The sequence below is a fragment of the Apteryx mantelli genome, chromosome 7, assembly GCF_036417845.1.
Source record: "Apteryx mantelli isolate bAptMan1 chromosome 7, bAptMan1.hap1, whole genome shotgun sequence".
NCBI classification, from domain to species: domain Eukaryota; kingdom Metazoa; phylum Chordata; class Aves; order Apterygiformes; family Apterygidae; genus Apteryx; species Apteryx mantelli.
In genome coordinates, this window is record NC_089984.1 from 23,866,914 (window position 1) to 23,882,104 (window position 15,191).

General features: G+C 38.2%; 2 protein-coding genes across 7 annotated transcripts in view; one reads left to right on the top strand and one right to left on the bottom strand.

The window, feature by feature from the left end:
• MAPK8 (mitogen-activated protein kinase 8) overlaps positions 1 to 6,923 on the top strand; it is a 62,196-nt gene extending 55,273 nt beyond the window's left edge. For 4 of the 5 annotated variants that reach the window (XM_067300014.1, XM_067300017.1, XM_067300015.1 and 1 more), the window contains 2 exons: positions 441 to 518; positions 1,591 to 6,923. In XM_067300014.1, coding sequence (XP_067156115.1) covers positions 441 to 518; positions 1,591 to 1,736 — 224 coding nt within the window. In that variant the 3' untranslated portion in view covers positions 1,737 to 6,923. Of the gene's footprint in view, positions 1 to 440; positions 519 to 1,585 lie in introns of all 5 variants that reach the window. The other variant, XM_067300018.1, reaches the window with a different exon arrangement.
• Positions 6,924 to 9,804: 2,881 nt separating this feature from the next.
• Positions 9,805 to 15,191, bottom strand: part of ARHGAP22 (Rho GTPase activating protein 22) — a 45,434-nt gene continuing 40,047 nt past the window's right edge. For both annotated transcript variants that reach the window (XM_013958817.2, XM_013958816.2), the window contains exon 7: positions 9,805 to 11,757. In XM_013958817.2, coding sequence (XP_013814271.1) covers positions 11,529 to 11,757 — 229 coding nt within the window. In that variant the 3' untranslated portion in view covers positions 9,805 to 11,528. The remainder of the gene's footprint in view (positions 11,758 to 15,191) is intronic.

Sequence of the window (15,191 nt, forward strand, 5' to 3'; positions counted from 1 at the left end):
AGGTTAGAATACTACCAGGTAATTGGAATGCACTTAAGTGTGATGTCAGCATATGAAGTTGCTGGTGGTCTGCCTGTTCCTTTGAAGATTGCAGATCTAGTTCATCTCTACAGAAGAAGCCACAATAATAACCAAGTAATCATTATGACTCAGTTTCATCTCAGGTCCCCAAGCAACCTGGACAAAAGAGACTTTGAGTAATGTCAGTGCATTCTTTAAAGTGCAAGGCTGTTGTAGCTCCAACAAAAGAGAATTGTACATTGTTATATCACTTTATATTCATTCTTTTTCCAGTATTTCTGTAGCCAATAGCATGTTGTTCAAAACTAATTCCAAACAGTAATAAACCTATGAAATTTAAATGTACATTTTAATAAGAGATTGGTTGAGTTTTGAGTTTGCAAATTTCATTTTTCTACCTTCCCTTCCCTGTGTTTCAGAGTTGATATACAAGGAAGTCATGGACCTGGAGGAAAGAACCAAGAATGGGGTTATACGTGGACAACCAGCCCCTTTAGGTTGGTTACAATAAAAGCACAGTACAAAGCTACACTGAGTTGTAGTTCAGGAGGCAGTAAATCTGTTTGAGACATCTAAGAGTAACATAACTCAAAGTATTACTCTTTAATGACCTGTAAGTTCTTGAATTCTCTTTGAGATCATGCTTATTTGAATGGTATGAATGGAGTTGACATTACTTTGTGGACTATCTCTTTTTATTAATCTGGTAATCTCCTCTGTTATAGTCCCCATATAACTGATGCTTCATTTTTTTTCCTCAAGAAACATCCAGGTATATACTGGTACTTTATTGTCATAATCTGGTTGTTCTTGGTTAGATGTTTGACTGGTAGTTGGTGCAGTATCACATAATGATATAACCACTACTTACGTCTGTTAAATAATGAAACAGGACTTGCAGCTTGTCTGCCTTGAATAATCATTCTAAACAAGAAGGAATATTATGAAGCACTTAAACTGTTGCTGAGTTTTGAAGCAAAATGTGAATATTGATTGACCATTGACAAGACTCCATTCCCACTGTTGAAAAATGGTGGCAAGAGCTGGACAGCTGTTGCTGACTCTACTCTGAGTAGAGTATGTACTCGGAAGCCCAGAGCTTGGAAAAGCACTGCATATCTCAAATTGGATGTAAGCAATGTGGCTGAGCACCAGTCAGTTTCCAGCCTGAATGGGAGGATCTCCTGGAAAAGCAGGCCCCCTCCTTCTTTACCAACATATGTAGGTATATTCTAGCTTCAGGTCTCAGCATTTAGTAGGATATCTTGGCCCTGGCTTTATGCAGTATTGTTTCTGCTTGTGATTTTTAGCCTTCAGCCATTAGCATTTATATTAATTGAACAGGTATCCTGTGAGTTCTGTCATTCTTGGCATACCATTCATGGTTTGAGCCCCACATTAAAGAATTGTGGATTTTATTTACTTTGACAATGGATTGAAACACATTTCTTCAAACTTGCTGATCAACAGGGAAAAGTAATGACTATTAGGAGGAGACAGACTAATGCAAGTACTGAACCATGCAACTGTATCTGCAACTGATTTGCTGTTTTGTTTCTCATAGCACAGGTGCAGCAATGATCAATGGCTCTCAACATCCATCTTCCTCGTCATCTGTCAATGATGTGTCTTCAATGTCAACAGATCCAACATTGGCCTCTGATACAGACAGCAGTCTAGAAACATCAGCTGGACCTTTGGGTTGCTGTAGATGACTACTTGGTCTTTTGGGGGGTGGGAGGGGAGGGGTCCTTTTAGTCATTGTTAGGGCACCTTTAAGAGTTGGTGGTATTTTTGAGTGTTTTTTCAAAAATAAACGTAGGATTCATCATAAAGTGCTGTAATTTTAAACTGTAAGTTGTGTTAAAAGCAGCCACTTTTTTTTTGCTGTAATTAACTCTGTAAAATATTAAACCTGATAATTTTTATTGTGGTTTTAAAATCTGCATATTTGCTTTACTATTATGCTGCTGATCTTTTTTTACTGAATTTGTAAGATTTGTTTTATCAAAGCACATATTAATGTTGTCATTACCATATCATGAATTATTTAAGATTTTATAGGTTTTCAATTTTTTAAATTAGAATTTATTCCAGATGTTTTGTTCATGATATCCTTCAAAGTTTTATGCTTGGTCATATGTCCATACCCAGGTGGAGGGGGGAAAGAATTCAGTGTAGCCAGCTGTAGTTTTGGGCATACTACTGTAGTGCTGGCAGTGAATAAAATCCTCTTATTTTGGCCGCTTGCCTATAATATTTCAGTAAAAGCAGCAATTAGTGAATTTTGTTAGAGAAACAGTATACAATACTTTGCAAATTAACCTCATCTGAATGGTTTTACGATCTTAAGAAAGCAAAGCATATCTTAAAAACTGCAGAAATATCTAGCCTAACAAAGGAATATGATGTTTTCTGCAAAACTGTGGCATGCCAAATCTTGTGATCACCATAAAACAAGAGGATACTTCATGAATAATACATTGCAATGCAAATAAACTGTTTACTTCTAGCTTGTAGCCTGTCTTTGTACACACAAAACAAGGTGTATCCAGGATGTCTAGACTGCCAACAGGGAAAATGAGTATGCTGTAGCTATACTTCCATGTAGTATGTGATTCTTGGGAGTTTAGTTTCTTATTAGTGTGTTTTGGGTTTTTTTTTATTAAGGTGAGTGCATTTTGGGGGAGAAGGTGTGATATGAATGCAATAGGGGCAAAACTTTAGCCATTCTTTCTCCAGCAAAAGTAACTGATTGCTAAAAACCATTAAGTGGTAGAAGAACCTCAGGATGTAGGATTTCTGTAGCTAATGCATTAAGTGAGCAATATATGCCATCCAAAGGAGGGGGAAATAGTGCTGTATAAATTAATATTTATCTCTTTCACTTCACCATGAGACCAGTGTAGCAGAAATCCTAATAATGGATCATTTTAAGTCATAAATATTCAATAGTTTTCAGCACTGAAGCTCCAGGTTTCAATACACTTTTTAAACAAAAGATATATTGAAATATGTAGAACAGTTACTAAATAGTCATGTAAAATGGTGCTGCTCCTCACAGAAGTATTTTAACTGTTTACATTTTATAATTACATAATGATTTATGTATAACTGACTTAAGTTTATGTATGAGTTAAACAATCATTCAGAATTTATTCCTTTGGAAAATGCAGATTTCTAGTGAAGCTAGGCTGTATAATTGATTGCCTTGTGTAGATGCATATTTTGTGTAGTGAATTAGAATGTGAAGAGGAATTTAAATTAGTGATACTCACAGAAATGAGCCTAAAAAAATACAGAAGCCTTGCCAGGCACAGAACATAAGCAAATAATATGACTGGCTACTGAGGGCGTCCAGGAGGAATGACTGATGCTCTTCAGTGTTTCCTCAGAGTTTGTTGGGTAAAATGAATATCTTTTTGAGGCTGTTATTGAAAGAGGAAAATTTGCCTTTACCGTATGTTTCAGAAATATATAAGTGATAGTAATGCTTTCAATATCTAACAGATGTCTTTCTAAAAAAAATACAGGGTTACAAGGAATGGTAATGTCTCAAAGATGACTAAATTGATAAACTGCACAGTTGTTTTCCTGGCCTGGCTAGACTGCTGGTAAGTGATATTTGTGTGTAATTTTGCTCTTCTCACTTGTGTCAGATATTTCAATATTGCCTTTCTAAAGCACATTAGTTAAGGCAATTATTTTTACAGTTCCTGCCAAGTTGTGTATTACCTCAGAATAGGCAGGACATGTTTGGATTCATCTAGCACTGGAACGTAGAAAATCTGCTCATGTTGAACAGAGACCAACAGAACAGTCTATTTTGTAACTTTTTATCAAATTTTAAGCTGTGAATTAAGCCAAAATATTGGGGCATTCAACAGTACTACATTGTTATATAAGGTCAAATGATATTCTGGTTAACCTAGTATGGCTAAGTTAATACTGACAGAATTGACTCCTAATGCCTATAAATGTTGTTAAGAACAAAATTTGATAAATATAATTCATATTTAAATTGATTTTGGATCCCTCTGGATTGCAGTGGTAACTGAAATATTTTGATACTTTAAAATCATTTTGGCATCACTTTCCAGTGTCCTAAAGAAGATATGATTTCAGATGAATATTGAGTGAAACAGTTACTCTGTTCTTTTTTTCTTATACAGGTTGAGTCTAGTCTTTCACCACTGTGCTAGCAATAGTAATTTCATTGAGTTAATAAGCTATAAGGAGAATTGAGCTGTCTTCCTTTTAAGGTAGCACTGATGAAGGGCAATCCTTGGTGTGAAGAAGTGAGCTGTCATTCAAGGGATTATATCAGTAAGGTCAGAGCTTTGCCTGTTGGAACCTGTCGTTCATTTTTGGCACCATCTTCATAGTGGTGTTACTCTTCTGCAGTTTGTTGTATATTATGCAAATTAAAGTGATGGCAAAGTTCAAAGACAAGCAAATCAGATTTCTAGTAACCAAGTTATCACAACAATAGGCTCGTCTTAACTTCCCATTTTATTTGTTGAAATATAAAATTATTTCAGAGAAACACTGTTGCAAATAGTAAACAGGTGGGTAGCTAGAGTTCAGCTGTCTTAGTCTATTGTTCTGTTGTTCGCTATTATACTATCTAATACATTGTACAGTTTTATTCTTAAATTATTATTGAGCTTTATTTTATTATATGATTCCAAAATATTTTCCTAACAACAGACTTTGCTAAAGTGCATGCAACTTCCCACTTCTAGAGCCATTCCAATCCACTGAAGTTGGTAGTGAATGAATTAGTGAGCTGAGTCTGATTTCCTATGCCAGTTGAGGTCAGCAGTTGAGCATTAATAACAAGATTAATTCCCACCTTCTCTGGTCAGCTGCAGCAGGCATCAAGGGCAAAACAGACAAAATAGATAGCTCCTCTCATTTTGTGGAAGTAGGTGCCTCAAGATTTTTAAATAGACTGAGGAAGAGAGGAAAACATTAATACTGTTACTGTGTGCTGCGCCTTTACTCAGTGAGGTCTTTTGTTGATTCAAGACAAGAGGGTCAGATTTGAGTTTTTTGTGTGTGCGTTTGCATGTTTGGGCAGCTGGACTGTCAAAGCAACACTGAGCAGTTGAACAGCCTGAGACTAGCCTGACTGCCCGGCTCCATTTCCTTCATTCTGCTAAGCTGAATAGATGCAGCACTTCTCCATATGCAGGCAGTGCGCAGCCTGGGTTTTTAGTTTAGAAGCTCCTTACTAAATATATGTGACGGTATCTTTTGGATAAGAATTCCTGCTAGACACAAAGATAATAGCAGCATAAATTGTCTATTAACACACATGCAAACACACACGAATTTCTTAGGAGTGAGTTTATTTGTGGTGGTTGTGGCAATGGCACCCTCTGCTGGCTCAGTGTAAAAAAAGAGTATTATTGACACGTGGGTTTGTTTTATGGAAGATTGCTTCTTTAAAGGCAGAGGCTATTCAGTTAGAAAGCAAAAACTAAGCACTTTGACAGGCATTTGCATGAATATAATGATCCTGCATTAATGTATATGGCATTCATCTCAACACCGGATGAAGAAAAAACTATCAAAAGGCTAGTACAAGTGGATAGTTTCCTACCCATACAATAATCTAAAACATCTGAGATTAAATGTTTATCAATTAAGTATATGGGTAAAGTGGGAAACAAGGTTCAGTTTAGGTTCAGCTTATACTTGGTCTTATTGTTTGAGTAGCTAAAGACAGTGAATTACTGTTTCTAGATATATTTTTACTTGCTGTTGACAGCAGCTCCTTCATGCTGTCACATTTTATTTTTCTATTAATGGTTTGGTTTACCTGCTTTGCCCTACGTATTTAGTTTGAGGATTAGGGTTGAAGCAGAGCTGTCTGCATTTTTCATTAGGATTAGAAAGAAGGTTTTAATAGAGAAATGTGGTGAGACTCAACTGCCTATCCAGATTTTCAATTCACTTAATTTATTCTTGGTTAAGGGCACTGGATAAAAGTGATAATGTAAGTAAGTGATCTCTTTCCCTCCCTTCTCCTCTTCCTTAGATCTCTCTGCATTACAGAAACATGTTATTAATCAGATCACTTCACATGGTGTTTCCACTTTCACAGTTAAAAATTTAAGCTAGGTTTTCTCGAACTACCTCACACAAACTTTCTACGTTTCTTAAGTAAGCAAAGCTAACCCTTGCTATTGGAATTACACTGAATGTGAAATAGAAAAAATACACTTCCTTTAGAAAAATAAACCTATTGGCCAATGTTGAGACAATATCAGTAAGTATGTTTCTTATATATTTCACGTAAGATGTTCATGTATAATATATAGCTTGTGTACAGTAATGTACATCTAGAATATTGTGTTGGCTGTAAATTGGTAATTTTATTATTGTAGTCTGGTTTTGTAGGTAAAAATAGCTTACTAGTAATGTCAGCTCATCCTTTACATTTTACAAAAGGAATAATTCTTGGTAAGCTTTGCATACAGATGAATTACTTTTGTAGGCCCAATATCTAGTCTATTTTTGAGAGTTCTTTAACTTTTATTACTAAAGTTGAGAAAAAAAAACACACCCTAGTTATTGTGATCATTTCTCCTGCCCCTTTTGAAGTATATTCTTAATTTTATTTTGTCCCAAGAAATATGAAGGAGAAGACACACCATTTAAAATATTGGGAAAAACTGTAATTTTTTTCTTCCCCACATTTGATACCTTTTCCTGCTTTTCCTTTATTCCCTCCAAATAAGCTCTTGGTGGGGCATTACTGAGAACATTGTGGTTTTTTTAAATCATTCATGCCATAAGTCATTACATGTGCACCACTGGAATGTATACATTGTTATCTAGTATGTCAATTGGTTATAATGATATTTTAAATAAAAAAGGAAAAATTTGTTTGACCTCGATGCATTTAGTGTTTCTTCATTGCTAGGCTGGAGCAACGCATCATGGATTTCACAGTAAGGCTGCAGTTGGAGTTTTATTAGCATCAGTCCTTCCTGAGAATTCCTCCATTTTAAATGGTATTCAAGTGTCTTGTAAGTTGTGTGGGCTCACCTGTGGGCAGAGTGACATGTTTCTTCCATTTCTCCATTCCCATGGGCATTGGATGTGTGTGAGACTGCTGGAAAGCCAATCTTACTTCCTTGCTGCCAACTCTAGTCTACCTTCTTGCCTGGAAATACGGCTGCTGAGACCTGACGCTGTAGAAGGAGGTAAGCCATGGACCTTCTGTCCTATGAAACAAGGGCACAGGGATTCTGGCTTTGGGAAGATCTTTCTCAAAACTGAGTCAGAGGGACCCTCAAGGGATATGACTTTCAAGTGCTGAAGAGCTAATTTGAGTGACAGGACCTCTTCCTGCCCTGGGCCAACTAACTAACATATTTCATTGCTTCTGCGAGTCTTGTAACAAAGATTCAAGGATGCCCTCTAGTTGGCTGCATGCTGTCATGCTGTCTTGTGTACTTTTGAAGGGGAAAGGACCTTGACCATGGGTGGTACAGTGCAGCCTGATTTGTTTCACTTGCTATTCATGAGATACTCTTCTAGGAATGGGGTGAGGCTCAGTAATGCTCTTTCTTTTTATTTAGATATGTTAACATAACATGTAGCTGATTTCAGGCAATTTACTAATATACAGCAAGGCCTGAGACAGTCTTACCTCTGCCAGGGATTTGTCTGTGGGTGACTTCGGTTTTGATTATCTAAGGACAATAGCTCTGGCTTATAGTCCAGAGCTAAAAGTCTCCATAGTGCTGCTGGCTTTCACAGACCTCTTCAGCAAATGTAGATAATTCAATGAGTTATCATTATTAATTTTCCTTTTCATATTAATTATAAATGCCATAGAGATGTATAGAAGTTCTTCCTTATTCTGGAATGCTGCTGTTTGTTTGGCTTTGCTTTTTTTTCCAAGCATACGCTTGTGTTGGGGTATCTGTTTCACTGAAAATTTCTTCCACTTTTTTTGCCCACATAATACTGGAAGGGATTTTCCAGGCTGGGATGATGGTACTGGAAGCTACAGTAAAGATGTAGCTACCTCATTCCAGGAGCCTTTCTTCATGTCTTATGATTACTAACAAACCTCTATGTTGTAGACTCTTGCTAAAAAAGCTGGTATTTTAAATTGGGGTCTGTAATAAACAAAAGGATGTACAAAAAAGTCTGTAAAATAAGGAGAAAGTTTGTGAGAATTCTTGCCTAGTTTTCATGTGTAAATTAAACAGCAGTTATGCACCAAAACCCACAACACACAGTTGTCTACAGCCTGAATATTTTGGGCATTGACAATCTATCAGCACCTCTAATGGAAATTTCTCATCCAACTAACTTTGTTTTTATCTTCTTTAAGTATCTTTGTACAAACCAGGTGTTGAGCTTATCTATCTACTGTAAATGCAATTCTTGAAGTGCAGGTTTTTCTGTTTTGTTTTTAAGGCATGCTCTCTGAGATCTATGAAGTAAGTACGCAAAAGAATGGGAGGGAAAAAGTGTACAGAAACAGGAGTTAGCTCTAGTAAAGAAAGAGACTATTTCTTCCCCAGATAAGGCTATAGTGTTTCATGAGGTTGTGTACAACAGCACAAGTGTAGTCCCTTTCTTGCATAATTGCTTATGAGAGGAAATAAACATTACATTTTTGTTATTGTGCTTTAGAATTAACATCCCACTGTGGTGCACTTGGCATGAACTGGGTAGTTTGCAACTTCTTGCAGACTTTACTGCAGTGCCACATCTTTGAAAGGACCTGAAATTTATTCCTCATAAGCAAGAGGAATAGATGTTTCTGGAGCACAACAGTCACCTGGAAAAAGGTCAGTTCAGTTAATTGCTTTAAGCAGATACAGTTTGACTTGTGAAACTGAAAATAGGAATTAACTTGATCCTGGCTGCCAAATTAGTATTATGTAGTGATGTATAGCCAATAGATGAGTCTGTCCTGGAGCCGAAGATTTGGGAGAGGTGAGTTTGTTCCCTCATTCTGCCATACACATAGGTAATCAAGGTCTTAAAGGCATACTTAAAGGATGTTTAGAATTCCACCTGCATTTGATTTCAGTAAGAGTTAGTTAGCCAGCAGAGTCTTGTTTAGTGCTCCCCCACTTCTTGTCTTGTTTATTTTTTAGGCTCCTAGTCAGCACAGTTCAGTTCTTACTGTCTGTAGTGTGCCAAACGTAAAGGGAGTAGCCTGCACTTGATACTTACAAGAGCTAATGCAATATAAATAGTCTAAGGGATATGGGTTCTCTGGAGAAGGGCTATAGTGAAAGGTACCCATGTTAGGGGTAGGGATAAAAGAGGCTATTGAAATAACCTGGTTGCTACTACTTTGGATTAAATGCCCCAGATGGTAAAAACTGTCTCTTATTACCAGTCCTGGTGTTCCAGTTCTGGCAGAAAATTACTTACAACCCAGTTCATGCTGCTCTCTAATATTAATGTTTGTTTCATGAGGACTGGCATGGTACTTAATCCTACCTAATGCCACTCTGCTGTTCCTGCTCAAAATCATTGTTACAACAGCAGTCACTCCTTACATTACACATCTTAATTGTACTGTTTTAAATGGGACATCATCCTCCCTGCAGGACCAGTTGTAGTAACTCAAAAACATTTCCAATACAGGGGGTAAGACCCATGCTATTGCCTGCAGGTGGCAGGCTGCTCCTAGTGAATAGTCAGGTACCTGCCACCAAGGGTACTGAAGAATCCAGTGCTGGTTGGATATTCCAGGAAGAAGGGAAAATGTTTTGAAATAAATGAACCAACCTATACACAATGCTTACTTTATTTCACCACCTTGCCTGCCTTATATTAACCAAGAAAAGTTAGGTTAAAATGTTTATTTTTGCTCACTTGAAATGGTTTGTATCCCTGTAGAAAGGAGAGGCATTAAGGTAAGGTAGAAGCAAAGCTGATTTCTAGATCTCACTTACATATTCAAACAAACACCTCAATATATCTGAGATGATGAGGAGAAAGTCAATAGTGAAAGGTACTGCTGGTACTTAGAAAAGCCCTTTCTAAGGTTAGCTCCAGACAATGAGTTATAGTCTCTAGTAAGAAAACAGAACAACTCTAGGTCATTTTTGAAAATACTTACTTACTTACAGTTAGCACCTTCACTACAGTCTATACTTTTCCTTTAGGCAGCTCATGTTGTTGTGGCACTTTTCTGTTAAAAATGTTTCTCTTTAGTGTCCCAAGCTGCCTCAGCTGTCAAAGGCATGGGCCAAAAGAGAGTGAACACTGCTGTGAGTGCTGGGCTGCCAAGTGGAGCTCAGGATGGATCTGGTGAAACAATTTTCTCTGTGCAGGTTCTGTGTGCCTCAGGGCACTACAAATGCTAGGCAAAACTTCTCCAATAGGTCCCTTGAAGGGAAGTGAGCCCTGGCTGCTAATTAGTGGAAATTACAACTTCATTCTAATAACATCTGTCCCTTTAGTAGAGGTAGTGGAGTTAGGCTGCTGCATTGTTTGGGATTCTCCTACCCCCCTCCCCACTTCCTCATGATCTAACAAAAAGAGTCATCTAGTGTCATGAGAGAAGTGACAAAGAACCCTGTGAAGGTTAAAGGTGGGTCTGTCCCACCCTTTCCCCTATCAAGCACTCATTTCTCTTAGTAAAAACTATGGTATTAAAATTTTATCTTTAAAAAAAAAAGATCATTTGGTTGTGTTTTAATGATGATAATGTCTCTTCTCCTGCCTTGATGTCTGATCAGTACATATAAACTCATGAGATTCTTTCTTGCAGATAATACTGCTCTATTCTTGGCTCAAAAAATACCACCTAGGGCAATATATGCATATTTAAAGTTCCATGGCCAATTACATATACTTTAATAAGTAAGTCACATTTTTGTGAAGCACTTAGAACTATTCAGTATTTAAGTGATAACTTTAATGAAATGTCAGAATTTCCAGCATCTTCAACTGTAGACTTTGTTTGCTAAACATCCTCATAAAATAATGCCACTTACAGGATGAGAAACCTGAACAAACTTTATGCAGGGAGTGGGAAGGAAAAATACCTCTCATTAAGTCCATACACTAAACTATGTTGAATGTGGTGACATATGAGAACTGTGGTCCTCCCAGGCAGGACCCTCAGCTCCAGGCTCAGCCTGTGCATCACTTCTAGCTGTCTCACCCACCTTATACACCTTGCCATTGTCCTTGAACCAGCAAAAGGTTGGTGCAGTAAATCCAAAGATGGGAACAGTATAGGAACAGAGAATGGTATCTTTTGACTCGTAGATATAAAAGGTTGCCCACTTTTCCTTGGCAGTCTGACATCTACACTTTTAAGCATTATATTTAGCAGTCTTTCCCAGCTGGCCCAAATGCTACAGCACATGTAAAGACAACAGAGCAAGTGTCACTGAGAGCACAGTCACTGCAGAATTACTCATGATACACGAGTATACCAGAACAAAATGTGCATAGAGACTGGTTTTGCTAGAAATAGAACTTTCTCTGCTGTACATCAGCTTTTTCTACTTGGGGCCTTTAGCACTTTGACTCCCAACAGTTAAACATCCTAATGTTGAAAAAAAGTCTTCCATTTCCTTCTGCAGGAGGTGATTTCTCTTCTCAGCATCTTCACGAGCACGTTCAGAATTCCTCAGCTTTATCTCCAGCATCATGTATTTCTTTCGTTCTTGGTCCAGTTCTTCTTCTAACCTAACCACTTGTTTCCTCAGGTCTGCACTTGTTTCCTCAATTCTTAAAACCAGAGGGGAGAGAGAAGGAGAAGAAAAAAGAGCATTTTTAGTGGCTGGATAAAGACTGTAGTGCTAGCTATACTAAATGTAAGTTGTTCAACTTAGAGCTAAGATATCATTGACATAATAAGAGGAAGCCTCTTAAGTGAAGGCACTAATTGCCATTTTGTAGTTAATGTTGAGTTTTAAAGGCAGGGTTTTGCTGAAAGCTGGATCCCATTCCCTTTGTATCTTGGAAAAATATGCTTAAGTCTTATAAAACAATGCTTACTTTTTGGGAACAGACAATGTCTGAGGAGATGCAAATCGACTCCTCAGGCTGAATTCAAATATATAACTTCCAAAATAATCTTTTAATCTCTGTTTTCATCCTGATACTGTTTTTCCCTGTATGGATATCCAATACAGAGGAACATCCCTTTGCCTTGGAGATCAGTTAGGAATGAAGTCAGAGTCCTTCGTCACAATCCATTTTATGGTATTTTCTGTAATGTTTGTCTGAAGAACAGACCTTAAATAGTTCATCTGGCACAAAGCTCTAATGCAAGAGTTGGAGCTTTTCTCTAAGGAAATCAAAGAACAAGGTTCAAGTCTTTGATCTGAAACGAGCACAGCAGGGGCATCAGTTGCTCTCCCAAGTCATGTTTCCGAAGCACAAGGCAGAGCAGTGGTGTTAATACAGAGGAGGGAGTAGGTCCACAAGGGAATTTCTGATTGCTAGAGAATTCAAAAATGGTGATTTGAAAAATTAGGCTTTTCCTAGGAAAACATCCCCCTTGACTTTTTAAGAAATGACTCTTAGGTTCACCGATCACTATAATATCCAAATGTGAAACTGAGGTGCCTGGCATCCCTGTTGAAATGATGAATGGGGTCCTTTTACACAGGGTAAAAGGACACTCAAAAATTACATGTTACAGCCTCCACTACAACAAAGTTAGACATTTGTCTCAGAAGGGCCTCGGCTCCCAATTCCACTCTGTGACCAGCAAGAAGCTATGATGTAGGGAATGCAATGCATGGCCCAAAACTCTTCCTTCAGACAGCTACGTACCACACTATTGCCATTGTCACAAAATTCACAACAATATTCCAAAGTTCATGCAGTCAGTTTTCCTCCCCCAAAAGATGGATAACAAATATTTCTGATGCTAATTCTGTTCCAATCCAGAAGCATTGATCACCCAAGTCTAGCAGACCAGTACCTGCACTGATGGGCAAACAGAAATGTGCAATATGTCTAGAAAAGATTGCTCCTCTCTCTGTGAAAAGGCAGGCTTTTATCACCCAGTTAGCTGTCTTTTGTAATACAACAGGACCCTTCTGAAGTCAAGATGCTTCTCCCTGCTCCCATAACATTTTTGTAACAGCCTACAGATCTGAGCTACCCATTAAATTTTTCTACCACTAAATTTCAGGGGTCAGCTACAGCAGCCTATACTAGCTGTCCACTTTCTGATTTACATAGGTTCACAGTACTTACTGAGTTTCTACATACAGAATATAAGAGTCCTCTCCAAGACACTTCCAGTTTCTTAAGAGTCCTAGGTGGTAAACCTGAATTACTGAAACTCAAGAGAGAATGCCTGGTATTATACTAACCTTGAGGGAGAAATGCTCTGGAACAGACTGGTTACAAGAAGGCCATAAAACTTGCCTCCCTCTGACTAAGAGAGAGAAAATGGGCACTTGATAATGATAAATAACAGCTTTTCCATCAGCAAGCGTTCCTTACCTCTGCCCCAGGCAGGTACTGACTTTGCTTTCCCTCTGCTTGTGTGTGTGCCAACAAAAAGCTCATACATGCCCTGCTACACAGACTGACTTCTGCAAACCATACAAGCACATCTACAATTGTAAGGGAACTGATTATTACTTTTGGGGAATAAATTATCTTCAATAAAATAAAGGTAGTGAGGCAACCCAACGTTTTCCTACTAAGCTGCCTCCCCCTTCTTTACTAGAGTAAGCTCCTGTCTTTCCACAGGAGCAGACTTTCATGCTGCCTCAAAAGGAATATATTTTTTGCACATGTAAATGACTGCAGATGTACTAAAGACATTGCAGATTTTTGAGAGGTGAAAAACTTGGCTTGAAATTCTTAGACTTGACAGCAGGATCCTTAGGGCTGTAATCCTGAACAGCTGGAATCATCCTGTTTAATACTTAAAGGCAGTGATTGCATCTCGTCTGTTTTTTATGAAAATATTATTTCATTAGGCATTTTCCTCTTAGCTATTTTGCACTGTAAGACCTGGCCAATTTATAGTTCTCCCCTCCAGTTACAGTGCTGTTGTGTCCCTTTCCAGCTGACAGTGAAAGGGGGTGGTAGAGCTGAAACAGCTGAGAATGCTCAAGGGCAGGAATGAAGAACAATTCTTCATAGATGCCCCAATGTTAACAGCTGAAGGCTGCTGGAGCAGTTTTACTGATAAGAGATGGGAAGCCATCTCTTCCCTCAGGGAGCAGGTAAGAAGGTGCAGATAAGCATTTCCAAGTTTTGCAGCCCAGTCTCATTTCTGTATAGTACTCTGTATCCCTGCAACAAGGCTTGCCCAGGGCACTTGTGCAGATTTGACATCAGCTTTGAATGCAAGGAACATATCCTCATCTCCCTTCCACTCTGCAGCAGCGGGGCATCTAAAAAAATTAGCCCAGTAGTACCATTCTCATTCATGGACTTTTTCCAACACACGCTAGGCTAACAACTGGTGCTGATCTCATCAGTTCTTCTACCTAGAACATAACGAGGCTGGGGAGAACTTCTCTCCCACTCAGTAATGCCTGGTGGGAACCAAAGCTGCTACATGGCCTGCTTCTCCTTCCAGCCTCACATACCACAGCAATACAAGGCAGGAGGCAGAAAAGCTGCAGAGGCTGGCAAGCCACTACCACAGGAAATGATAAAATAAAGCAGGAAGGTAATAATAGAATTCCTACCTTAACAGCTGGCTCACTAGAAGAGATCACAATTCAGACTAGAGCATTTCAACACAGATTTTGAGAAATTACTTTAACAAAAAAAAGAGGCAACAAACTTAGCTGAAAACTGTACTATACAATCCCTACAAACACTAGTATGAACTCTTGGTACTGTGTTGGGGAGCCTGGTTGGAAATGGAGGTATATAAATGCTACCACACCATTAGCAATTTAAGAAATATAACACTAACAACTTAATGCACAAAAATGGCCACAATTCAACTATTTGTAAGAAATGGGACTATTGCCCACTGCTAAGCACCAGTACAGTAGGGCCCAGGCTAATGATGATTCTTCTACATTGTAATACGACACGTGCCATGCAATTTTGCATATGCCTATATATTAAAACATATCTAATTCCTTTAAGCAACTGTATTTATATCATATACATACTTCCCTGAGAGTCATTCTGTTAAGCAGTGAAACGCATAAAACCTAATATACTAGCTC